This window comes from Pelophylax lessonae, assembly GCF_965119305.1.
Source record: "Pelophylax lessonae genome assembly, chromosome: 3".
Classification (NCBI taxonomy): domain Eukaryota; kingdom Metazoa; phylum Chordata; class Amphibia; order Anura; family Ranidae; genus Pelophylax; species Pelophylax lessonae.
Window position 1 is genome coordinate 536401938 of NC_138770.1, and position 27081 is coordinate 536429018.

Genomic DNA, 27081 nt, shown 5'->3' on the forward strand with positions numbered 1-27081 from the left:
CAGAGTACCCGAGTACCTGTCATCAGAGTACCCGAGTACCTGTCACCAGCCCATCAGAGTACCCGAGTACCTGTCATCAGAGTACCTGATGGGCTGGTGACAGGTACTCGGGTACTTTGATGGGCTAGTGACAGGTGCTCTTTATTGGGGGGGGGGGCAATCAGTGTGTTTGGGGTGCACTGTACTTGGTAACTAGCTGTTACCACACTCTCTTCCTCACACAGGATCAGTGTGTGAGGAGGAGAACACGGTGACAGCTAGTTACCATGTTCTCTGTTGACATTTGTGACCGGCTGTGATTGGACACAGCCGGTCACGTGGTAAAGAGCCAATTTCATTGGCTCTTTACCTAGATCGGTGATCGACTGTCCGAGGGACGAGCCTCGTCCCCGATCGCTGCTCTGCGTGCCCCCGGGGGCGCGCATTGCAGAGAGAACGAGCGGCTCGTGCTGGAGCCGCTCATGTGATCGGCTGTGATTGACACAGCCGATCACGTGGTAAACAGCCAATTTCTATTGGCTGTTTACCTTGATCAGGGATGGGCTATGTCCGAGGGACGAGCCTCACCCCCGATCGCTGCGCTGCGCGCCCCCGGGGGCGCGCAGTAGCAGCTAGAGCGGGCGGACGTCATATGACGCCCGCCCGGATCCGTACAACCACCATGCCGACGTCATATTACTATGACTCGGTATGGAAGTGGTTAAAGCACTTATGGCAGCTGATTTTATAAATATTTTTTATTAGAAAATCAGGTGGTACAAGAAAGTTAAACCAAAAGGCAATTTACAGCAAGCGTGTGAGAAAAAATATACAGAGTATATTACCTGCGCCAGTGGGGGATCTAAATAGATTTGGCCTAGATCTAGGTGAACCAGATAAATAAATATAGTGTAAATGATGAGTGTGACCTAATTATTATTAAATTGATATAAATAGTTAAATAAATAGCAGCAGCTATAGAGGTGCTAGTGCAAATGTGAAAATGTGGTAATCAACCTAAACGATTACCTATAGCGCTTGCTAAACACAATATTGTATAAAGATGTACATACAAAAAATATATATTGCATAGGTGATATTACTAGGTGATAATAAACAATGATTCTACACACAAAGATATATTGAAAAGTCCATATAATGAAATCTTCCAAAAAAATGTGATATTCAATTAAAGCAAAGAAAAATAGTCCAATAAGGTGCAAAAAAATTTTTTTTAATAGAGTGCCAGTGCTCCTTTTTTCTCTTCCCAAAACAGTGGCCCTTCACCGTGGAAAATAAGTGAAATTCAGACTCACCAGATACCATGGGTCCTATATGCCTTACGGCATTAAGACCAGCTGTGCTTTGGAGACAATCTCCAGATTAAAGGTACGTCCCTCCTGGCGGATATAGATGATCCTCTACGGTACCACTTCTGCTGCCAGCCCTCTCCAGAGGGGTATGGTCCCAACAAGGCTCACTGGGTCTGTGGTCCTTCTAATTCGGGTCACCTCCGGCCACAGGGTATAAAAAGGAATAAAAACCCGGATAGTGCAGTACTGTATATAAATAGTTGGTTTATTGCACACCCCCGGTCACTCCAAATACATGCAGTCCCAAAAAGGTAGGTATAAAAATTGGTGTAAATACAATTATAAAATCAAAGAACATCAGTGTGCGTGGTAAAAAAGTCCAAAAAACAGTGTGATAAACACAGGTAAAGTCCATGCAACATACAAAACCGCCGTCGTACACGAGGGCTTCGAGTGGAGAGCAGTACTTCCTGGCTTGTGTTCCACTAAGCCCGTATGACGTCACGACGTGCGTTCCATCTAACGCGTTTCGTCATTGGCTAGACGTCTTCAGAGGTGTGAAGACGTCTAGCCAATGACGAAACGCGTTGGGTGGAACGCACGTCGTGACGTCATACGGGCTTAGTGGAACGCAAGCCAGGAAGTACCGCTCTCCACTCGAAGCCCTCGTGTATGACGGCGGTTTTGTATGTTGCATGGACTTTACCTGTGTTTATCACACTGTTTTTTGGACTTTTTTACCACGCACTGATGTTCTTTGATTTTATAATTGTATTTACACCAATTTTTATACCTACCTTTTTGGGACTGCATGTATTTGGAGTGACCGGGGGTGTGCAATAAACCAACTATATACAGTACTGCACTATCCGGGTTTTTATTCCTCTTTATACCCTGTGGCCGGAGGTGACCCGAATTAGGACCACAGACCCAGTGAGCCTTGTTGGGACCACACCCCTCTGGAGAGGGCTGGCAGCAGAAGTGGTACCGTAGAGGATCATCTATATCCGACAGGAGGGACGTACCTTTTAATCTGGAGATTGTCTCCAAAGCACGGCTGGTCTTAATGCCGTAAGGCATATAGGACCCACGGTATCTGGTGAGTCTGAATTTCACTTATTTTCCACGGTGAAGGGCCACTGTTTTGGGAAGAGGAAAAAGGAGCACTGGTACTTTATTAAAAACATTTTTTTTGCACCTTATTGGACTATTTTTCTTTGCTTTAATTGAATATCACATTTTTTTTTGGAAGATTTCATTATATGGACTTTTCAATATATCTTTGTGTGTAGAATCATTGTTTATTATCACCTAGTAATATCACCTATGCAATATATATTTTTTTGTATGTACATCTTTATACAATATTGTGTTTAGCAAGCGCTATAGGTAATCGTTTAGGTTGATTACCACATTTTCAAATTTACAGCAAGCAGCTGATTTTACCCACCTGTAAGTGGAGGGCAGATGCAGGCTCAGCAACGTACAATACTGGCTTTCTTCCAGGTTTAGGGGCGTGCATGCGCACACTTCGGCTGACCTGACCTGTGTTGTGATTGCACACAGCACGAGTTTGGCAGCAAATTTCAGCCAATGATTTCACCTGAAAGCTGCTGAATGGCTGTGTCCAATCCCAGCACAGAGTTCTGTGTTTGCAAGCACAGAACTCTGTGTACAAAGAACAATGATCTGGCTGTTTTTTTTTTCTCCCTGAGAAGCAGAAAGAAAAAACAGCTAGATCAGTGAGTAAAAGCAGCATACATTGCACTTGTTAGGCACACAGTTAAGCCTATTGATATTATCCCTTCCCAGCCAGTGTCATTAGTACCGTGTACAATTTTATCACTGATGGTTGTATTAGTGTCACTAGCGACATCAGAGTCAGTTAGTGACCCTCCCAGCCAGTATCTGTTAGTGCCAGATTGTTCGCCACGCTATCGCATTCACATTGTAAGTCGCTGACCACCGTCGTTACAAGTATAGCATCTATAGCTATAGAATTTCTCTTTCATTTATTGACGGACACCGCTTCAGATCTTCATAAAGGTTGGGTTATACTGCCCCCTACAGGAGTAGGACACTAGGCATAAAAGTCTGGCTACGCCCATGGAAAGTTTAGGGGGTATCCTCCCTCACTCTGCTATAGGCACTTTAGGTTTTTTTCTGCCTAATCAGGAGTAAGGACCTAGATCTTTGCTGGGATCTTTGGTCCTGGCAATTTTTAGATAGAAATTTTTTTCTCCTAGATTTTCTCCCTTGAGATCTACAATCAACTGCCGAACTGGATAATTTAGATCCAGTGGTCACCCCAGTCTGGGCAGTAAGCGCTCAGACCTCCGCTCCATTCTAGGTCAGCTGCGACATAGCCCCACTGGACAGGGGCTAGCCTGCGAGTTCATAGGACCGGGTCTTGGCCCGAGTCGCAGCGTTCCTCCTGGCCGACAGCCCCCTCCCCCCCCTCCATTTCGATGGAGAGAGGTTCTGTCTGGAGCGGTGCCCGCCTAGTTCGTGGTATGGTGAGTAGCTGTCCCCCCTCTTCCCCCTTGAGGATTTTGGGGTGGACGAGGGCCCCTCCTTGGGACGGTTGGACCCTCGGGATCCCCTCCTTCTCGTCAGGCACCCCCCCTTGTCATCTGTCCCCCATCCTACCCCCCCTCCACATATGTTGGGGCTGTTTCGGTGGTCTGGTTCACCTCCTGGGGTGGGGTCAGGGTGCTATGCTGGCGATGGGGGCCAGGGGGGTGTGCCAGCAACGATCAGACGATTGACTGTGCGGGGGGGGGGGTCTGGTGGGCTAATTTCCCTCTGTGCTGAGCATCACTTGGTGCTTGTGCCTGGCGACTGGGTGGTGCTGCCAGCGAGGTGGGGCTTGTCCCCTGCAGTGTTTTACACTTTTTGTGGGGTTCCCCTGGTTACTCATGGAGTCTATGGAGCACATCTCTAAGGCTGCAGGGCCCCCTGGGTCCCAACCATCCATTGATGCATTGACGGCGGTCTTGGAGTCCTTTGTGTCCCGGGTGGAGGTGGTCTTCGGGCGATGGGCTAGCAAAAAGCGCCCCTGCCTCATCTGTCTCATCAGATCCATGGGTCACCCTGCTGGGTCTGCAACCATGCGCCCAGAAATCTCTGATAGAGAGGATGATTCCTCCACGTCTGCAGTCACACACGAAAATGCACTGGTGGAAGCACTGATTGTATCTGTGTGTGAGACCTTGAAGATGGAGGATGCAGCTGCGACGGAGGCGCAGGTTGCCTTTGGTACTCACAAGCCATCCAAAGCGGTAAAGGTGTATCCTTTCCCTGCTTATTTTGACAGAATTGACGCTAAAGAGTTGGGACAACCAAAGCGTCCCCGTGGGGTCCTTAAGCACTTTACTAAGCGTTACCCCTATGAGGAGTCCCTTCTTATGAAGTGAACTGTTCCACCGGTGGTGGACCCTCCGATTTCCAGATTGAACAACTATGATTCCGGTTGAAGAGTCCCCAGCCTTTAAGGACCAGTCTGACAGGAAGGCGTAGGGTTTGGCCCGCAATATGTACACTCTTGCTTGTTTGACACTGAGGCTGGTATTCACCATTGCTGGTTTCGCAAACTCTGACCGAGTGGGCTAACCTCTTACCCTGTGACCTGGAGGGAGAACAGCTCCCCCCTGCCTTTGCCGAGCTGGCGGACCATATGGTCCAGGGGCTGCAGTTTATCTGCGATGCCTCTTTTGGTAGCGGCTCCCCTGGTGGCTGGGCTCTCTGTTTTGGCAGTGGTCCTTCAGCATGTCTTTTGGTTTAAATGCTGGTCTGCGGACCAGACTTCTAAAAAGGCCTTGAATGATCTTCCCTTTCCAGAAGCCTGTTTGGAGAACATCATAAAAGGTCTCACAGGGGAGAAGAGTACCTTTCTTCCTTAGGCTACTAAGAGCAAGGAACCTTGTCATAGACGTGGGCCTTCCTTTTCAGCTCATAAGATGTTTTTTCGTCCCTCAGGAACGACAGAGGCTTGAAGCCTTTCAGGGCCTCCTCTGGAAGATCCAAATGAACCTGGTCCGGCAAGCTGAGAGCAGGCTTCTCCAGACCTGAAGACAATACTCTTTCAGCATGAAGGTGGGCCCTCACCCGTATCGGGGTTTGGGGGACGTCTTCGCTGGTTTCCGAAACTCTGGACTTCCAGGGTGCTAGACCAGTGGGTCCACAAAGTAATTCGGTCCTGCTACACGATCGAGTTTTGCTCTTGTCCCCCGACCAGGTTCACTCTTTCCAGCTTGCACCTGTCTCCGGACCACTCGCAGGGTCTGTTTGGGGCGGTACAAAACCTGTTTACAGTTTCCAGGAAGAAAGGCAAAGTGCGTCCAGTCCTGTCCAATCCTAGACCTCAAGGAGCTGAACTGCTTTGTGCTGGTGCAGAAGTTCAGAATGGAGTCTATCTGCATTATACCAGGTAAATCGTAACTCCACTTTTGTTGAGAAAAATACATTCCCCTCTGGTTGATATGTACATTGCAAGGATTATGACAACCTTTGTTGCAGATTTTTACCTTTTTTGTTATTCTAAAGAAATCACTGTTTGTTCCTCTGTGCTGAGTGGGTCTAATGGGAGTGGCTTCATATTTATCAACCAGCTATGCAGCTGCAGAGCACTGATGAGGAATCTGCTTGGTCTGCACCCCTTTAGACTTGTTCCTATTGGGAGTATCTCACCAAAAATTACATTTTTGTTCCAGGGGATGCCTAAAATCTGACTTGTATCTTAGGCAGACTTCTGGGAAAATTGGTGAGCCAATCACATAAGCAGGAAATGTTTCTGGGGGGCGTTCTGTACAGATTCTGTGTACAGAACAACTTCAGGTAGCCATATTGCAATGCATTTTCAGGTAATTACAGCAGCTGCAGATTGAAAAGGAAAGGTCATTTTTAAGAACATTCAATTACACTATGACTTGTGTCGCAATTGTATATGCTAGATTATTTTTTCTTTTTTTGCTATTTTTTTTTTTCCTCATAAAAGTGGAATTACTATTTAAAGTAGTGCAGTGCATAATAGCAAAAAATACCCTGGTGATGATGGGAGTAAAATCTTGGGGAGGTCAATTGGTTAAAAAGTTCTAGACCACCGTCCTTACCTCAACCAAATCACTATACTTACCTAGATCTCGTTTCACAGCTTGCGGGCATAGTTTACATCCCTTCATCTGCATTTTTATTTAACATGCACACTTGCGCATTTCAGCCTCATATGCTTCTATTGAAATTTCTGAGGCTTAACTGCACAGGTGGAGTGCACAGCAAATTTTAAGGTAAGCATACTAGTTGGGGGGTTGGAGAGGTGAGTGGTCTAGATCAATGTTTCTCAACTCCAGTCCTCAAGTGCCCCCAACAGGTCATGTTTTCAGATTTCCCTCAAATGAAACGGCTGTGGTAATTACTAAGGCAGTAAAACTGATCAAATCACCTGTGCAAAATAATGGAAAGCCTGAAAACATGACCTGTTGGGGGTACTTGAGGACTGGAGTTGAGAAACATTGGTCTGGACCAACCTAAAAGGGTTGAAGTCAAAGGGGAAGGAAGTTTTTTGTGAAAGTTTTCTTACCCTTTTTAAATTAATTTACTACAAAAGTGGGTCACCTCCAGGTTCTATTTCTTCAATGTCATGTCATACTGTTTTGCAAGGTTTAAATTAGTTGTAAACCTCTGACATGAAATATGAACAAAGCAGATCTCTCTGTAGTGTGTACTTGTTTCAGTCTAGAGCTCTAAGTGTCATTTCTGTCTGCTGTCTTGTTCATATCTGCTATCTAAAAAAGGTCACAGATTTTCCTGACACCAAGAGGTAAAAAGGTGACAGAGGAGGGAGCTCCAGCACACAGCCTGTGATTGATAGCTTGAGCTTTGTTCCTGTGTGCTGTGCGAAGGGGGCACTCAGCTCTCCACAAGGAGCTCTGCAGTGTGTAACTTCAGCTCACTGCCCTTTGCTTTCTGAAAGCTCAGAGAAGCTGTATAAGTGATGTACTTTGAATGGCTGTAGAAAAGAGAAGTCTTCAAATAAACTGCTTACTGTATGTCTAACTTATGTGGGAGAATTTGTTTAATCCGTGTATATCACATGAGGCTAGTCACTTTACTGGGTACATGTAAGAGTTTACAACCACTTTAACTGCATTTGATTCAAGATAAAGTTTACAAGAGTCTACCTATGTGCAAGACAATTTTCAGACAGCTTTAACCAGTTTATAATCCCAAAATGAAATGGATCTTTTCAACCTACAACCAACAGCTTAGATTGCTTAAAGTGATTGTAAACGATCACCTTGTAAAACAACCTATTCAAGTTTATAATAGAAATGAAAGGCAAAACATTTTTGTATAGATAGAAAAAAACATTAATACCTTTTTTTCCCTTTTTTAGAACTTATCACATTCCCTCTGTTCTCAGCTGCATAAGAGCTGGGGGGAGGAGAAGCAGGAGGACACTTATGCCCCCGCTGCACAGCCATTCACTGGGAAGCTGTCAGGACAAGTCTGATCATTGAAAAGGGGAGTACACAGAGTTTCCAGCATAGCTAGAGAACTGACCACACTGTGCTCTCCTGCTTAATGTGGTGTGGTCAGTTTTTAATCAGAAAGCAAGGGGGCTAGTAGGAACACCAGGCATTTCAAATAAAGTAAGCAACACAAAGAGAACAGAATATTTTCTTATACAAGTAGATGCTCAGGGATATGAAGTGTTGGGGTAACAAACACTTAAGGGCTTTGATAGAAACTGTGATAACTTGCCTTTTTATATGTATGTTTTTGTGTTGAAGTGTTGGAAAAATTCTTTTAACTACTTCCCGCAAACCGATGTACCTGTACGTCAGCTTGAAGGCATCAACACGGTACCGTTTCTTAGAGCAGGCAGTCGGCTTTCCAATAACAACCGATGCGGCTCAGCAGCCACTCAGCCATTATCACAGAGAGCGGAAGGGGACTTTTAAGTGCAGTGGAGGGGTTTGGGGCCGTTTAGACCCCAGATCCCTCCATAAAGAGTACCTGTCACTGCATATTACTGTCACAAGGGATGTTTACATTCCTTGTGACAGCAATAAAAGTGATCAGATATTTTTTATTTTTTTAACCACTTCTGGACCGGAAGATTTTCACCCTTAATGACCAGGCCATTTTTTGGGATTCGGCACTGCGTTATTTAACGGACAATTGCGTGGTCGGGCAATGCTGTACCCAAATAAAATGGATGTCCTTTTTTCTCTTACGTCCTCCGACAGTCGCCGCCCCTCATAAGTCATCACTATTGGGTATTGACTTCCAATCCGCAGGAGTAGCTAGGCATAAGACTTTGTTAAAAGAACAAAAGCATTTAGCATAGACACACCCATGGGGGCTGTCCCACTGGTCAATACCCGCCTGCAGTAACCCCTTCCAACTTAGTTTGTCTCTACCTAGCGTCAGGAGTAGTCAGGCTTCCCTGTGCTGGGGCTTCAGTCTCAGCCTTTCTAATCTTTTCTTTGATTTTTATTTGCAAAATGTCAGTTTTTTCTTTGCTTTACTAGCTGTTTATTTTGTCAGCTTTAGTTTAGTCGAATCTTCGGATGAAGATGGATCAAGTGGAGCTGGGAATCGGACTGGCTCTCCAGGGCAGAGGGTCAGATGGATCCCCAGCCCGCCATTGAGCGTTCGGCTATGGTTTGCCCTGGCGCTATGAACGACCCATCCCTGCTCGCAGCAGGGATGCAGCCTGTGAGGTGGCTACCTCACTGGACACATATGCGGTTCTGTGCTGCGGTGTCCTGCGTTTTTTGGCTGATGGCATTCCCTGTCATCTGAGGACAGAGGCTTTCCATTCGTAGAGGCACCCCACGCCATCCGATACAGGTAAGTACTTTCTGTGTGGGGACCTCTGTCTGGGGTGGCAGTCCTGTGTTGCTGTGTATCCCCTCACGTCTGTGTGTTTTGTGGGGCTCCCTGATGCAATCCCTGCGGGGGTCTTCTTTAATACACTGCTGGCTGTGTGGTGTGGGGACCCCTCTCCTGTGTCACTTTTAGTGTTTGGGAGGTGCAGACTGTGTGTGAGGCGACCGATGCGGCTAAAAAACGCGCGGTCCGCCATTTTGGACGTGGGCAGCATGTCTGGCTTCACTGTGGGCTTTTACTATAGCTTGCTATGTAGTGGTTTTGACGCCATCTGGCGCCATCTTGTGTGTGGCAGAACGATCGTTACGAGCACATGTCGGCGGCCATCTTTCCGAAGCCTTCCATTCATTCCTATGGGCAGCCGTTTTCCCCGGGCCTTACAACATATAGTTCAGCTTCTGGTGACTTAACTTCCTTTTCCTCTGGAGCATCGATCGGTGTGGTAACACTCTGTGGGGCTCTGCAGACTGTCTCTTCCATATCTCTCTGTTCTATCCTTCCTGGCTCAGTTTTGTCCCTCTTGGGGGGTCTGTGTACACAGTGCTTATAGCGGTGGGCTGCGCTATCCGCAGCACTTTTAAAGGGCCAGTACTTTTGATTATTGATTTTTGCAATGGATTCTCAGGACAGCAAATTCCCTCCAGCCTTGGTGGGGGACCCCAGTTCTGCGGAACCCTCCGTTATACCTAATTTGGCCGCTGTGGTAGCGTCTTTGGTGTCAAAAATGGAAGTGCTGATGGCTGAACGTGCTGCTAGGAAAAGGCCCAGATTATCTTTCTCCTCTGATTCAGATGGTGATGTGGCTGGTGTGGCCCTTTCAGGGTCTCGCTCGTCCCTGGACCCTCTGGTGTCTGAGGGGGAGGTGGAGGGGGTTGATGAATCTTCCCCGGGGTCGCCTGAAGAACACGCACACATGGATAATTTGATTTCTTCTGTGAAAGAAACACTACATTTGGAGGATGAGCCCACTCCTCCTTCCATTGTGTCCTCATTTGGTACACATAGGGCCCGCAAGTCGGCGCAGGTTTTTCCCTGCCCCACTGAGTTTCATCACACAGTGAATGAACAATGGCGCGGTTTAAACGCCCCTTTACGGTGCCTAGTCGGTTTAAACTGCTATACCCCTTTGCGCCTTCTATGGATGCGCGCTGGTGCGTGGCCCCCAAGGTGTATCACGCCGTGGCCGTGTTGAACAAGGCTACTGAGGATACCCCGGTGTTCCGGGATCCTACGGACAGGAGGTTGGAGTCTCTTGCCCGCCATGCCTATACGGTGGCGGGCTCTATGCTCAAACCTATTTTCGCTTCTGTCATGGTGGCTCAGGCGGTGGCGGACTGGACTAAGGTGCTTAGGCGCACTCTTGTGACGGATTCTGCCCCGCCTGCTATGCTGGAAATGGTGGACCAAATTCATCAAGGGGTCATGTTTTTGTGCGATGCGGCCTTAAATGAGGCCCCTTTGGCTGCACGCCTGTCTAGTGTCGTGGTGCTTAACTGTCGACTAATCTGGCTGAAGAGCTGGTCGGCTGACCAGACGTCACAGAAAACGGTGGCTGACTTTCCTTATGCTGGGTCTCGCCTTTTTGGCGAGGCCTTGGATACTTTGGTGAAAGGAGTCACTGGGAGCAAGAGCACTCTGCTGCCCCAAAATCCGAAGAACAAGTCCTTTCGCGGCAAGCGGGATCCCGCCTTTAGACCCACTCAGGGGTCCTTTCGTGCCTTTAAGTCACAATTCAAGGGCAAACCTTTCAAGGGCCAAGGTGGCCAGAAGAAGCCCTGGGCGGGTAAGCAAAAGTCCGGCCAGCCCGCCGCTGCCTGAAGGCACGCCCTCACCCGTTTCAGGGGTGGGGGGACGTTTGCGCGGTTTCCTCCAACCTTGGCTGCTCCGTATTCCGGACAGGTGGGTTCAGGAAATCATTCGATCAGGATACAAGATCAAATTCCTTTCACGGCCGGCAGACAGATTCTTTCCCATTTGACCCCAGGGCGTTTTACAGGACCTGCATTAAGCGGCGCAGGACCTCTTGGTCCAGGGGGTAATTGTCCCGGTGTCTCATCGGGACAGGTTTTGGGGGTTTTACTCCAATCTGTTCACTGTGCCCAGAAAGGAGGGCAAGGTGCGTCCTATCCTGGACTTGAAAGCTCTGAACCGCTTCGTGCGCGTTCGGAAGTTCCGCATGGAATCCCTCCGCTCAGTGGTGGCCTCCCTGAGTCCAGGGGAATTCCTGGCCTCGATTGACCTGAAGGATGCGTATCTGCACATCCCCATTTTCGAGGGTCATCAGAGGTACCTTCGGTTCGCCATTGTGGAGGACCATTATCAGTTCGTAGCGTTACCTTTTGGTCTCGATTCGGCTCCAAGGGTCTTTAGCAAAGTGCTGGCGCCTGTTCTGGGCCTGTTGAGGGCACAGGGCATTGCGGTCTTGGAATATCTGGACGATCTCCTGTTAAGATCGTGTGGCAGTCAGAGCCTGACGTGCGATCTGTCAACTACGGTACAGACGATACAGGAGTTTGGTTGGACCATCAACGTTCAGAAGTCGACTTTGTCTCCTTCGGTTCGTCTTCCCTATCTGGGAATTGTTCTGGACTCTGCTCAAGCGAAGGTTTTTCTGCCGGAGGACAAGCTCCGGATCCTTCAAAACGAGGTCAGGTCCCTCGTATGCGGTGCCTGGGGTTGATGGTATCAGCCTTCGAGGCGATACCATTTGCTCAGTTTCACACTCGGTCTCTCCAAGCGGAGATCCTGGTCAGGTGGGACAGACTACCTCAGTCCTTGGATCTGAGGGTCTCGTTGAGTCGCCAGACCAGAATGGATCTTCTGTGGTGGCTTCAGTCCCCGGCTGTGTCAGAAGGAAAATCCTTTCGTCCGTTGCTATGGACGGTGATTACCACGGAAGCCAGCCTGTCAGGCTGGGGTGGAGTCCTGGGCAACCTTTCTGCCCAGGGCACTTGGTCGGAGGTGGAATCCTCCCTTCCGATCAACGTATTGGAATTGAGAGCGATCAAACTCTGTCTCTTCCAATGGTCGGAGCGACTTCGGGGCCGTCCTGTTTGGGTACAGACGGACAATGCCACTGCGGTGGCTTACATCAATCACCAAGGGGGCACCAGGAGTGCCCGGGCAGCCCAGGAGGTGACCAGTATTCTGTCTTAGGCCGAGACTCACGTCCCGGCGATTTCGGCAGTTCACATTCCGGGTGCGGAGAATTGGCAGGCCGACTATCTGAGCCGCCAGACCCTGGACCAGGGGGAATGGTCCCTACAACCGGAGGTCTTCCAAATGCTGTGTGCGAAGTGGGGATCCCCGGACGTGGATCTGTTCGCGTCTCGGCTAAACCACAAGGTGGAAAGGTTCGTGGCAAGAATGGGCGATCTGCGGGCAGACGCCTCGGATGCGTTGGTGGCCCCTTGGCATCAGTATCGTCTGATGTATGCCTTTCCTCCGATTCAGTTATTGTCCAGGTTCCTTCGCAGGCTAGCCTCGGAACCGAACTTGGTGATCCTAGTGGCGCCGAACTGGCCACGCCGGTCCTGGTACACCCGACGTTGTTCACCTGGCGGTCGAGCCTCCTTGGCGGCTGCCACTGCGGGAAGATCTACTGTCTCAGGGACCGGTCTTCCATCCTGCTTTACAGTCGCTGGGTCTCTCCCCGGAGGTCATTCCTACTTTAATCAAGGCTAGGAAAGCCTCGTCTGGTAAAATTTATTACCGCACCTGGAAAGCCTATTTTGCCTGGTGTGAGTCCAGGGGGGTTTTCTCTTTGCTCATACTCGGTGACGAGAGTGTTAGCTTTCCTTCAGACTGGTGTGGACCAGCGCCTGGCACTGGCCACGATAAAGGGCCAGGTTTCTGCACTGGCTGTTCTTTTTCAACGCCCTGTGGTGTCTCATTCCTTAATTCGCACCTTCATTCAAGGTGTGCGACATTTGGCTCCTCCCCGGAGGGAGCCTTTACCTCCATGGGACTTGAACTTGGTTCTGTCCATGTTACAGCGTTCTCCCTTTGAAAACATCTGGGAGATATCGTTACCTCTGCTGTCTAAAAAGGTTGCCTTTCTAGTGGCGATCACTGCGGCTCGCAGGGTGCCGGAGTTGGCGGCGTTATCTTGCCGCTCTCCTTATTTGGTGGTTCACAAGGATAAGGTGGACTTGCGACCTCATTCGTCTTTTCTCCCTAAGGTGGTCTCTGATTTTCACCTTAATGAGGACATTGTTTTGCTTCGCTCTGTGCGAAGCCTAAGCATCCTAAGGAGGTTGCATTGCATTCCTTGGATGTTGTCAGGGCGATCAGGGTATACCTGTCGTCCACTGAATTCTTTCGGAAAAGGGATTCCCTCTTTGTCCTTCCTGAGGGACCTCGGAAGGGCATGGCTGTGTCTGCAGTGAACATTGCCAAATGGATCAGACAGACCATTGAACAGGCCTATGTCTTGAAGGAACGGGTTCCACCCATTCCTGTTAAGGTGCACTCTACCAGATCATTGAGTACGTCCTGGGCCTACCGGCATCAGGCCTCGGTGGCCCAGGTGTGCAAGGCTACGACTTGGTCGTCGGTGCACACCTTTTCCAAATTCTGTAATGTGGATGTTCTGGCATCAGCTGATGCTTCCTTTGGCTGCAGAGTTCTCAGTGTGGCAGTGCCATAGGGGACCCTTGTTTTTTTTGTGGGTCCCTGGCTGTTGGGGTTGTTTATACCCTGGGTTATTTGCTTTCCTGGGCTGTTGCTCCTGTTGAGCCTTTTCCGTTGCCCAGAAGGTTCTCTTACTGTGTGTGTAAGGTTCCTTTCTCTGATGTGGGTACTGCGTTGCCTTTTCTACGGTTGCGTCTCCCACCCCTCATGTCTACACTGCTTTGGGACATCCCAAAAGTGATGACTTATGAGGGGCGGCGACTGTCGGAGGACGTAAGAGAAAACGGAATTTTTGTAAAATCTTACTGTAAAATTCCTTTCTCTGAGTCCTCCGACAGTCGCTGCCCCCGCCCCTCTTCTACCAAACTGAGTTGGGAGGGATTACTGCAGGGGGGTATTGACCAGTGAGACAGTCCCCATGGGTGTGTCTATGCTAAATGCTTTTGTTCTTTTAACTAAGTCTTATGCCTAGCTACTCCTGTGGAGCGGAAGTCAATACCAAATAGTGATGACTTATGAGGGGCGGCGACTGTCGGAGATTTTACAAAAAATCATTTTTTTTCCTCACAAATAGAGCTTTTTTTGGGGGGTATTTGATTACCTGTGCGATATTTTTTATTTTTTTTGTGCTTGTAAATAAAGAGCGACAACTCAAAAAAAAAAAAAAAAACAATATTTTTCACATTCTGCTATATAACATTCCCAATAAAAAGAAAATGTAAAAATCAACTGTTTTCATAATTTTAGGCCAATTTGTATTCTGCTACATATTTTTGGAAAAAAAAAATCCCAATAAGCATATTTTGATTAGTTTGCGCAAAATTTATCGTGTCTACAAACTATCTAAAAAATTTGTGAATTTCATTTATTTAATTTTTTTTTTTTGCTACCATAGTAATGGCGACAATCTGTGATTTTTAGTTGGACTGCGACATTGCGGCTGACAGATTGGATCCTTAACTGACATTTTTGTCAGTGACATTACTACAGTAATCAGCGCTAAAAATATGCAGTGTTACTGTAATAATGACACTGGCAGGAAAGGGGTTAACCCAGGTGCGATCAAAGGGTTAAGTATGAGCCTAGGGGGTGTTTTCTAATTGTGAGGGGGATGGGCTTGCGGGATATCACAGAGACCTGTGATATTTAGGAGGATCACAGGCGCTCTGTGTTTATTCCAGAGAGAACAACGGTCTGCTGTGTTTACAACAGCAGACCGTCATTCTCTCTCCCAGACTGGCTCGTGGATCAGCTTCCCTGCTTCTGGAGGAGGGGCACGCATGCAACCCCCAGGAGCGTTCCCACGAACCGACGGTTTGCGCAGCCGAGCCAGCCTGCCGCAGTTTATCTGCAGCGGGCGGTCGGCAAGTAGTTAAAGGAACAGTGATAAGAATTAAATAAATAGGGAAAAAAAATGTAAAGCGCTCCCGTCCCCATGAGCTTGCGCACCAAAGAAAACGCATACGAAAGTGGTGCCCACAAATGTAAACAGTGTTCAAATCACACATATGATGTATCACTGCGATAGTCAGAGTGAGAACAATAATTCTAGCAAAAGACCTCCTCTGTAACTCTAAACTGGTAACCGATAAAAATCTTTAAAGCGTCGCCTATAGAGATTTTTAAGTACCGTAGTTTGTCGGCATTCCACGAGTGTGCACAATTTTAAACTGTTACATGTTAGGTATCTATTTACTCGGCGTGACATCATCTTTTACAATATACAAGAAAATTGGGCTAACTTTACTGTTTAGTTTTTTAAATTCACTGAAGTGTGTTTTTTAAAAAAAAAAAAAACTGCGTTTGAAAGACCGCTGCACAAATATTATGTGACAAAAATATTTCAACGACCGGCATTTTATTCTCCAGAGTCTTTGCTGAAAAAAAAAAAAATAAATAAAATAAATATCTATATATATATATATATATATATATATATATATATATATATATATATATATATATATATATATATATATATATATATATATATATATATAAAATATATGTTTGGGTGTTCGAAGTCATTTTCTAGCAAAAATTACTGATTTTAACTTGTAAACAACATGTGTCAGAAATAGGCTTAGTCCTTAAGCGGTTAAGAAATAAAACTAAAAAAGTAAGAGTAAAATGCTCCTTTATGTCTAAGGGGCAACAAAAAGCACTTTTACTTCGGCTTTAAAGAGGAACTAAGTGCTCCTATCATTTTCAGCCAATGAAGCTGCCATCTTGGCCTCTGTTCGTTTGATCTTCAACTGCCATGATGCTGCACATGTGATCAGCTTGGACACCAGCCATTGGATGGTTGGATAATTTGGTTGAGGGCACAAGAAAATGGGACAGTTACATTCCAGGCACGTGCTGGGAATGTAACTGTGTTTTGAAACTCTTAAATTGATGAGATTAGTTAATTTTAAGACTGATCCTGGCATCCTTCTCTTCCCTATGCTCAGGCAGTCACAAGGTCCTTTGATTTAAGCAAGTGCAATGCAGGGCCCATAGCCCTGCCCTGTAAGAATGCAGTGGGACAGTCCTCTGCAGGAGTGTCCGAGATCACCGAAATCTGCAGCCTTGGGTACTGAAAAACAATTCTCCCCTAACCTTAATCAATCTAAGGCATGTGTCGAATTTCGTAAGAATTTTTGTTCGAAAATCGCATCTAAGAATTTTCGTTCGAATTTCTCACCATAAGTGGGCCGCAGCAATGTCCGATTTTCATGCGGTCATCTAATTTGAGTGATCGGGCATGTTGGAAATTTTTTTTAAAACAAACAATTTTCTAATCAATGATGGGAGAATCGTGAAAAAGAAATGTGCATGATTGCAAGAAAAGAAAATTCCCAGAAAGAAAAGATTACCAGGCCACGAAAATTATTTTCTGCAATATAGGGTGAAATCGAAGGCTTGGTCGTTGGAATTTCGAAATCAATGGTGGCACCATAGAAATGCATGCAATTTCTGATTTGTGAAAGAAAGAATGTTCTTCCGAAATTTGACACGTATGGCCAGCCTAAGAGGGTCATTAAAGCTGTTTGAGTACAGTCAGGACTGGCCGAGACATCCCTGTCCAATATCAATTTGAACCAAATAAATAGTTACAGCTAAGTTGTCTAAAGAGATGTTTGTTGAGCCACACCATTTCGTACTCAAAATAATTTTCATAAGGCAACCAGAAAAAAAACGATCGGCTCGTCAACACAGACAAGGGTACAATGCCATTCCTAAGGCAACTTGAAATGAATCATAGACGGAGCCACACTTAAAGTAACTCCACTTTTGTGGGGAAAATAAATAGCTAATAAAGAAAAAATAATATAGCGTATACAATTGCGACACAAGTCATATTGTAATTGAATGGTAATACGAATTCCCTTTCCTTTCCAATTTGAATTTTTGTAATTTTATGAAAATGCAATGCAATATGGCTACCTGGAGTTCTGTACAAAGAATGTGATCCTTATGTGATTGGCTCATCGATACAAGTCAGATTTCAGGCATCCCCTGTAACAAAAATGTAATTTCTCTTTCAATCATTGATGGACTGCTCCTGATTCTTCTTAACCATTGGGTTATACTGCCCCCTACAGGGAGTAGGAAACTAGGCAGGGAAAAACTTGACTACGCCTATGGGCGTGTACAACCACTCTTAGCTTTAGGCACAGTTTGTTTCTGCCTAGTCAGGAGTAAGGACCTACTTCCTTGCTGGGTTCTCTGCTCCTTGTGATTTTTTTTTTTTTTCTTTTTAAATGGAATTTTTTCCTATCTTTGTTATTTTGTTTCCTGTGAGAATCTACAATCAATTGCCTGTCAATTACCAGTAGTCAATTACTGGGTGACGAACTGGATAATCTAGATCCAGAGGGTCCCCCCAGTCTGGCCAGCAAGTGCCCGCCAGGTCGGCCGTGACATAGCCCCTCTGGATGGGGGCTGGCCTTCAAGTTAAATGTCTCGTGAGGACGCATAGGACCTTGCCTCGGCCTGAGTTGCAGTGTTTCTCCTGGCTGACAGCACCTGCATTACGATGGAGCGGTGGTCTGTCCGCAGCAGTGCCCACCTTGTTCCTGGTATAGTAAGTAGCTGTCCTTCCTCTACTCCTGGAGGGATTTGGGGTGGATGTGGGCCCCTTCCTTGGACGGTGGGGCCCCCGGAATCCCCCCCCCAGCCCCTCTAAAATTTCGGGGGTCACTGTGGGCCTTTCGACCCCCCGGGTGAGGTTATGAGCTTGCTGTTGCCACATGCTCTTAAAGGGGCGGGGTTGATGACTCAACAGGGATGTCCTCTGGGCTCCGTGTGGCAGTTGTTGGGCTGGGGGAATGGATGGTTTAGCATCCGCGGGTACGCACCTCACACGGCCGTATCCGGCCAAAAATTTAGATCGCGGCTTTGCGGCCTACTAGACGGAAACTACATGAGGCGTCTCTGTGAGGGTGGCTGAAGCCACCACCTCCTGTTTGGGCATCCGCCCTCCCGTCCGCTGCCCCTAGGTGGGCGGCTCTGCTGGAGCTTGCGTCCAAGCGGCTGGGTGCCCACAAAATTTTAGGCCGCGGTTTGGCTTACTAGGCCATGTGGCCGAGTCTGGCGCCTCCATTGGGGGTGGTCCCAATGCATTTAGCTGAAGCCCCCACTCTTCCTTTGGGCATCTGCCGAGCTGGGATCCGTGCACTTGCGGCTGGGCTTCCACAAAAATTTAGGCCACGACTTGCTGCCTGCTAGGGCATGTGGTCAGCTTGGCACCTCCATTGGAAGAGGTGGCGCTGTGGGGGTGCTTCATTTTTTAATGACAGCCTTGCCACTATTATTGTGTGGGGCACCTGCCCCTTTTAGTGCTGCGGGACCATCAGGGTACCCTGTCTGCGCGTCCGTGTCACGACGGGCGGCCCCCTTTTTTCTGTTATGCTCTCTATGGTGGGCTCGGGTAGCGACCCCCCCCCCCCCTGTTTTTTTACGAGGTCCAGTAGGTGGTCTGTTCGTGGGCCCTTGGTCGGCGTCTCCTTTGTGGGATCGCAGTTGGCGGCCTCCCCTGATTGGTATGTTTTCCGGGTGAGCTTAATATATAGCGACCCTACTGGATCTGCGTCCACACTCCCCGAGTGCTCAGATAGTGAGGATGATTCCTCTGCTCCTCTAGCAGTGCATGAAAAGGCACTGGTGGATGCACTGTTTGTGCCAGTGCCTTACACTTAAAAAATGGAGGTTGCGGCTGATGCTGCACCGAAGGCGGGGGTGCCTTCTGGCACCCACAGGCCCTCCAAAGCCACGCGGGTGTTCCTTTTTCCGTTTACTTTGACAACATTGTCACATAAAAGTGGGGTTGTCCAAAATGCAGTGGTTCTGAAGCACTTTTCCCTTGAGGTATCCTTATGAGGATTAACTGCATTAAAGTTGGACGGTCCCACCTCTAGTGGACCCGTCGGTTTCCCGGTTAAATAAAGCTACCTTCATTCCGGTTGAGGAGTCCCCGGCCTTTAAATATCCAGCTGTTAGGAGGGCGGAGGCTCTGGTCTGCCATTTGTTCACTGTGGGTGGTTCAGGACTTAGGCCGGTATTTATTTACTATTGCCCTGGTGTAGCAAGCTCTGACCGAGTGGGCTAAACTTTTATGCCGGTACCTGGAGGGGAAACGGCTTCCCCCTGTCTTGCGAAGCTGGCGGATCAGTTGGTCCAGGGCCTACAGTTTATCTGTGATTCCTCTTTGGATGCGGCTCCTTTGATTTCTAGGCTGTCTGTATCAGCAGTGGTCCTTCGGTGTGTTATCTGGCTGAAATACTGGTATGCGGACCAGAATTCTAAGAAGGCCTTATCTGACCTCCCCCTTGTAGGGTATTGCCTGTTTGGAGCTTCCTTGGATGACATCCATTAAGGGTCTCCCAGGGGAAGAGTACTATTCTTCCGCAGTCTATCAAGGGCAAGGAGCCCCGTCGTAGACATGGGCCCTTCTCCTCGACTCATAGAGGTTTTTTCATCCCTCAGGGTCTCAAGACAAGGGATCAAAAGTCAGGGTCTCCACCGTTTTGCCATGGGCGAGGAGCATTATCAGTTTGGGGCATATACCTTTGGTCTCTCCTCGGGCCATCAGAAAAGTGTTGGCCCCGGTGCTGCCATTGTTTAAGTCAGCGGGGGATCAAAGTACTGGCGTACCTGGATGATCATCTTCTGCAAACGGAGTCTTCAACTGCTCTGATGGACAACTGGCGATTGCACTGTGAACTCTGAGGGAGTTTGGTTGCATTCTGAACCTTCAGGAATCTGCTTTGGTTTTGTCCACCAAAACTGGACTATTTGGGTCTGACTTTGGAAAAACGCCAGACATTGCAGGAGGCAACTCAGCTTCTGTTGTTCAGCAGACAGTCATCCCTTTGGGCTTGCATGCGGGTGCTGGGCCTGATAATGTCCACCCTTGAGGCAGTCTGTTTGCACAGTTCCACATAAAATCTCTGCTAAACAGATTCTGGTGAAATGGGACATGGATCTACGGTCTCTAGAGGTGGCTTCGTTCTCTGGCAATTCAACAGAAAATCCTTTCTCCCCTGTACGACGGTTGTCACCATGGATGCCAGCCTGTCCAGAATTTTTTTTCTGCTTTTTTCCCACCCTCATGTTTAACACTGCTTTGGAACGTCCCAATGGTTAAGAAGAATCAGGAGCTGTGTCTGTCAGTGAACGGAAGAGAACATGGGATTTTTGACTTACCGTAAATTATGTTCATTGACGGACACAGCACCCACCCCTCCGTGGAGTTGGCTTTCTTCTGACACTGCTTGTAACAAAACTGAGTGCCTATAGCTGAGAGTGGGTGTATACCCCCCTGGGATTGCCCATAGGCGTAGTCATGCTTTTTCCTGCCTAGTGTCCTACTCCTGTAGGGGGGCAGTATAACCCAATGGTTAAAAAGAATCAGGAGCTGTGTCCGTCAGTGAACATCAGAGAAATGGATTTTACGGTAAATCATATTTTTTTGGTGAGATACTCCCAATAGGAACACGTATAAAGGGATGCAGGTCCAGCAGCTTTCCTCGTTAGTGCTCTGCAGCTGCACTGCTGATTGATACTTATGAAACCACTCCCATTAGACCCACTAAGCACAGGGGAACAGAGGAACAAGCAGTGATTTCTTCAGAATAACAAAAGGTAGGAATCTGCAACAAAGGTTTGGTATAATCCTTGCAATGTACATAGATCACCCAGAAGGGAATGTTTTTGTCTCCACAAAAGTGGAGTTCGCTTTAAAGATGAAAAAATTAAGCAATTTTTGCTTTAGCTGAAGCCATTGTACAATAAATAACAATGAGAATTATGAAGCAGTGGTTCTCATTTCTGGTCCTCAGGACCCACTAACAGGCCAGATTTTAAGTATCACCTTGAAGAGATGCAGATTTGAATACTGCAATCACTGAGCAGCAAAATATATCACCTGTGATGTATTTCAGTTATCTTGCAAACCTGGCCTGTTAGTGGGTCCTGAGGATAGGAGTTGAGAACCACTGATTTAGAGCTTTGGACTAGTATGTCATTGTCCGCTAAACGAATGAAAAAGTATCACCAGTGTATTTATTTTTTCGCTGCCCTACATAATTCAGATATTATTAGAGAAGGTGTTCATTAGTAAATCCTTCTGACCTCCACTAATTAAAAGAATCATTGGTGATGTGGAGGTCTTTTGGATCATTAGATCGACACTCTGAAGTGTCGGTTTCCCTTTTGGATTTCAGTCAGGGATCTCTCAGGAATGGAGCAGCTTTCTGGTGGTGCAGGCAGTATAAGCGACCATTAGATGGCGCTTACGCTTATTGTGTAATTGTATTCCACAGAATGCAGCAAGTTTATCACATTTGTTCAGCGATCTTTTTATAAATAGAACAATACATGTTTATGTGTCCCTATTTGCAAAGCATACCTAAATATATATGTTTAAATGATTTCTAACCTTCCTAGTTATTTCTTTGGAGCAAGATTATACACAGGACTGACATCATCATAGTTCTATACTTCGTCTGGTTGAAAAAAACACAAGTCTATTTAGTTCAACCAATAAAAGGGGGGGGGGGGACTACAATCCTATATACACGGTCCTATACCCACGGTTCATCCATAGGAAGTCACTGTTTATTGTTCAGAATAACTTGAAATGGACACTTTTGGGTCATATTGGATTAAAAGTGCATTTCCCTACAATGTGCCACTGTAGCCTTGATAATCTCTAACCATTTGTTAGAACAGACAAGTGTGCACATCTAGTTTACAATTGACAGAGAAATCTGCCAGCATAGTACAGAAAGGGTTAATGGTTAAGTTTACTTAAAAAATTCTAAATGAACATATTTTTTTGCAGTACAAATTATTATTATTTTTTTTTTTTTTTACAAGAGCCTGCAAAGCATTGCACCCGCGATCAGTGTCAGGCTCCTGCTGGCTCTTCCTCCTGCTCTGTGTGGTGATTACTGCACTTGCATTCCATTGAGAAATACAAGTCTATCTGTTATGGTAACAGACAGGACTTGTAATGTATTACAGATGTGCGAGCCCCACACATCCTCGTCAATTATAAAATTGACAGCGGCTGTGGGAGAGAGGTACCCCCCATACACTGTCACGGCAGGGCACTCGGGTTGGGAGGGCCGGTTACTTAGCATCATGTTACATGTTAAGCCTGGTACACACTATGCCTGAGGTTTGGCCCATGTGTACTATTCTTTACACCCTAAATCTGGGTGAAATATGTTGCTAAATGTGGAGTAAGCCTTTAAATATAGTAAAAATAACTTCTTAGCCACATCCTTAAAATTGCATAGAAAGGGAAAGCTTTCTTTTTTTTCAACAAATGAAAAGGTAAGCAACATTTTTAAATATTTTTCTAAGTTATTTTATGTGAATGGGAACATGTAACAAATGTAGGTGTTCTCCCAATTTGGTTGCATAGGTGGGAATACACTTTAATGTCAACAACTGTGAAAGGGGACCAGTGCTTTTTGCCAACGCTTTTTGTAATATCTGTACATCCTAAAACATACCAAGTTATTATAGCAGTATAACCTTGCAGTCCTCTAAAGTTTTTCTTTTTTTTTTTTTTTTTCTTTTACACAGAGGATGAAAGCCTCGGTTAGCAGTAAACAGAGGAGTAGATTGTCTATCATGTCTCAGTACCTTTGTGATGTAAAGCATTGTTTTTCAATTCCTGGTCGTGCCTTTGTTCCTAAACCTGAGGTAAAGATATTTCAGATTTCAATATCTCAGTTGTAGTAAATCTTGTTTGTATGTTTCAACAGTTTTTTTGCTTTAGTAGGTTTATTGTTTGTAGTAACCAAATGTCTTGTATATATGCAAATATATTATGTTGCACTTTAAGATATACATATGGGAGGGTTATATCCTCTGTCAGTTTTTTTTTTCTGCCATCTGTGTCTTATAGCGAAAATTTACCTTCACATCCTGTCCCATAGCCAAAACAGGAAGTGAAAGGAAATGCTTGCAAATTAAATCAATCCCTTGATGCCCCCTAGGTAACCAGAAGTGTCCCAATTGGAAGATTTTCTCTCTATTTTTCTGGGGACAACCCAAAATTTGAGAATATCTTTTACCTTCACTTTCAACGATAATGGTAAACATGACAAATAGAGAGGTAGCAATAAAAACCAGTGTTGCCTCTCCAATTTATCCAAAATAAAAAAAAAATAGTTCAGCACCTTACCTAATTTTAGGTTCTGCTCAACTCCAGGAATTCTCTTTTTTTATGACTTACATTTGGTCCAGCTTGGCTTATAGAGAAAGTAAACCCACATACAAAAAATGAGAAAAAATAAGACCTGTAAAGACAAAGGCATAATGAGCTAGTATGCATTGCATACTAGCTCATCATGAAATACTTACCTTAAAACGAAGCCCCCGCGGGAGCCGCCCTTCACGGCATAGGGCTCTGAAGGAACGGCACGGGTGGCCGTTCCTTCAGAGCGCATGAGCCGATGACGTCATCGGCTGAATGCACTGTAAATATCTCCTAAACTGTGCATGTTTATGAGATATTTATAGCACCTATAGGTAAGCCTTAATATAGGCTTACCTATAGGCAAAAGCATTTAAAGTGGGTTTACAACCTCTTTAATGCAAGTATCCATAAATGCTATCCGGAGGGCCACTAAGAATGCTAAAAATCATACTTAATGCAGAGAATGAATTAAGGTAAAAAAAAATTCAGGTAGTTTTATAGCACAGTCAATTACCGCAGCACTTTACATATATACAGTGGGGAAAATAATTTCTTAATCCCCTGCAGATTTTGTAAATTTCCCCACTTACAAATAAATGAAGGATCTATAATTTTATCATAGGTGTATTTTAAATGATAGCGATAGAACATCAACCAAAGATCTAGAAAAAATACATAAAACAAATTATATAAATTAGGCTTCAGTTCAGTGAGTAAAATAAGTATTTGATTCCTGAGCAAAACCTGACTTAGTACTTGGTGGAGAAACCCTTGTTGGCAAGCACAGGTAAGACGTTTCTTGTAGTTGGTGAACAGGTTTGACACATCTCAGGAGGGATTTAAGCCACTTTTGTTTACAGATCTTCTCCAAATCCTTCAGGTTTCTTTGCTGTCCCTTGGCAACTTGAAGTTTCAGCTCCCTCCATAAATTTTCTATAGGATTAAGGAGACTGACTAGGGCACTCTATGACCTTAATGTGCTTCTTCTTGTGCCACTTCTTTGTTGCCTTGGCAGTATGTTTTTTTTTTTTTTTTTTTTTATTGTCATGCTGAAAGACCCATCTTCAGTGTTCTGGCTGAGGGAAGAAAGTTCTTCAATATTTTACAATACATGGCCCTGTCCATTGCACCCCCCCCCCCCCCCCCCCAATGTGGCTAAGTCGGCCTGTACCTTTAACAGAGAAACAGCCCCAAAGCATCATGTTTCCACCTCTGTGCTTGACTGTAGGGATGGTGTTCTTAAAGTCATAGTCAGCATTTTTCTTCCTCCAAACACAGCGAGTCGAGTTAATGCCAAACAGCTCAATTTTGGTCTCATCTGACCACAGCACTTTCCCCCAATCCTTCTCTGAATCATTTCAATGTTCATTTGCTTGACTGTACATGTGCCTTCTTGAGGAGGGGGACTCGCCGCGTTTTGGAGAAAAAAAAACCTGCAGATAATAAAATAATTTTTTCCCGACTGTATTGTACATTCACATCAGTTCTTGCAATCTAAGGTCCCTAACTCACACATACTAGAACCAATTTCGATAGCCGCCAATTAACCTATCTCCATGTCTTTGAAGTGTGGGAAAAAACCGGAGTACCTAGAGAACATACAAACGCCAGGCAGGTGATGCTGTGGCTGGGATTTGAACTAATGACCCTAATGCTGCTAGTCAGAAGTGCTAAACACTTAGTCACTGTGCTGCCCAGCCTTTAGAACCACTTTTTTTGTTGAAAATGTAATCTTTATTTGCATAAAAGATATACAAAAAACAATACTTTGTCGGGGTACATTCTCCCCTGTACTGCGACGCAGCGCATAAATACACTACATTACAATACATTTCCGGTCATACAAATAAATACATTCAATCAAATACATACATTCTGCGGTATGATGCCTGATGTGTTGTGCGGAGTAATGCTACCCCGTGCCATCACATCATGCATGACGCCGCAATACCCCTGAAGCATGAAACTAAAGACATTGTATATACGTGCATTACTCAAACTGTATCAATACTATAACATTTCAAAAAAGCAACAGGTGTGATGGGGGGGTGGGAGAGAGGGGTAAGGGGAGGGGAATGAAATCACAGGCCCGAAGCTTTATTGAATGGACAAAGACACACAAGGGAGAGTGGGGGAAGGGGAAATCTTGAGACCTCCTCTTCCTCCATGAGATCCATCAGGTTATAGTCTCTGAGCAGACTGTGAACCAGTCTGCGACAGTCCTCAATGGACATCCTCTCCCGCTGGTGGATAAGGCGCTTTCTGGCGCACCATAAAGCGTCCTTAAAGCAACACAACACCCGCCAGGCATTGTCAATGTCCTCCTGTGTAAAAGTACCATGAAAAAGTCCATTCAGCACAGCAAAATGTGTGATGGCAGTCTGTGGAACAAAGTCTAAGTTCAGGTTCCAAGGCCCTCAACAGGCTCTGTGCAAATGAGCACTCCCAGAAAACGTGAAAAGACATTTCCTCGTGGATGATACAAAAGGGGCAGTGCCTGTATCTGCACAAGTTTCTGGCATGCATAAATGTCCTGAGTTGCAGCCCTCCCTGGACAGCCATCCACGCCAGATCTTTATGCCTGTTGGTGAGTCTCTTTGAAGAAACATTCCTCCAGACCACTTTGCAAGTGGCTGAAGGGAGGCCTGGAACAGTCTCAGCAATGTCCGATGCTCTGATCAACTTGTAGATAGTTTTTGGCTTCCACAAGTCGGGCTTAACTCCATGCAGCCCCAGCTCCTTGATGAACTTGAAAGTGTCCAAGTAGTAACAAGGAGTGTCCCAGTTGTAGGGGATGGAGCTGTCCCATTTGTCCCATCCAAGGGACCTCCAGAGAGGCAGGAGGAAAAAACGGGACATGGAGTTGCCTCCAGAGTCTGAAGTTCTGTCAATCAAAGTTCTGCGGATGCAGTTGCAGGCAAAGAACACCCCCAGTAACGTTGCGATGTCGGGCACGCCCTTACCGCCCTTGAGGGGTTCCTTGAACATGACTGCTCGCTTCACTCTGTCCATCTTGGAGCCCCAGATGAAGTGGAACACTGCCCTGGTGATGGCCTTGCAGGTGTTGACCCGGGGGGGCCAGGCCTGGGCGAGGTACTGCAACACAGGGAGGATCTCGCTGTGGAGTACCAGTGTTTTCCCTTCGATGGTGAGTTCTCTGAGGCTCCATAGTCCAAACTTTTGTCTCATCTTGGACAGTCTCTCCTCCCAAGACTTCAGGGCTGCGCCCTCAGCTCCAAACCAAACTCCAAGAATTTTGATGAAGTCCGCCTTGATGCAGAAGAAGGCAGGAACCACTTTCCGAAGAGCATGATCTCTGACTTCCCGCAGTTGACTTTTGCCCCTGAAGCTTTGCCGAAGTCCTCACAGGTCTGGACGAGCGAGTCGATGGAGCGCTGGTCAGCACAGAACACCGTTACGTCGTCCATGTAGAGTGAGCACTTGACAACCCTTCTGTCCGGTCCCGGTGCGGTGATCCCTCTGATCTCTGGGTTCTGTCGGATGCATTCGGCAAAGAGCTCTATACAGCAAACAAAAAGCAGAGGTGAGAGAGGGCAGCCT

The 27081-nt window shown here is 46.3% G+C and overlaps 1 protein-coding gene across 1 annotated transcript in view; it reads left to right on the plus strand.

Annotated features, from left to right (window-relative positions):
* The window catches only part of TFB1M (transcription factor B1, mitochondrial), a 183097-nt gene that overhangs the window by 91290 nt on the left and 64726 nt on the right, over nt 1-27081 (plus strand). The window contains exon 6 of the mRNA XM_082250264.1: nt 22902-23021. Coding sequence (XP_082106390.1) covers nt 22902-23021 — 120 coding nt within the window. The remainder of the gene's footprint in view (nt 1-22901; nt 23022-27081) is intronic.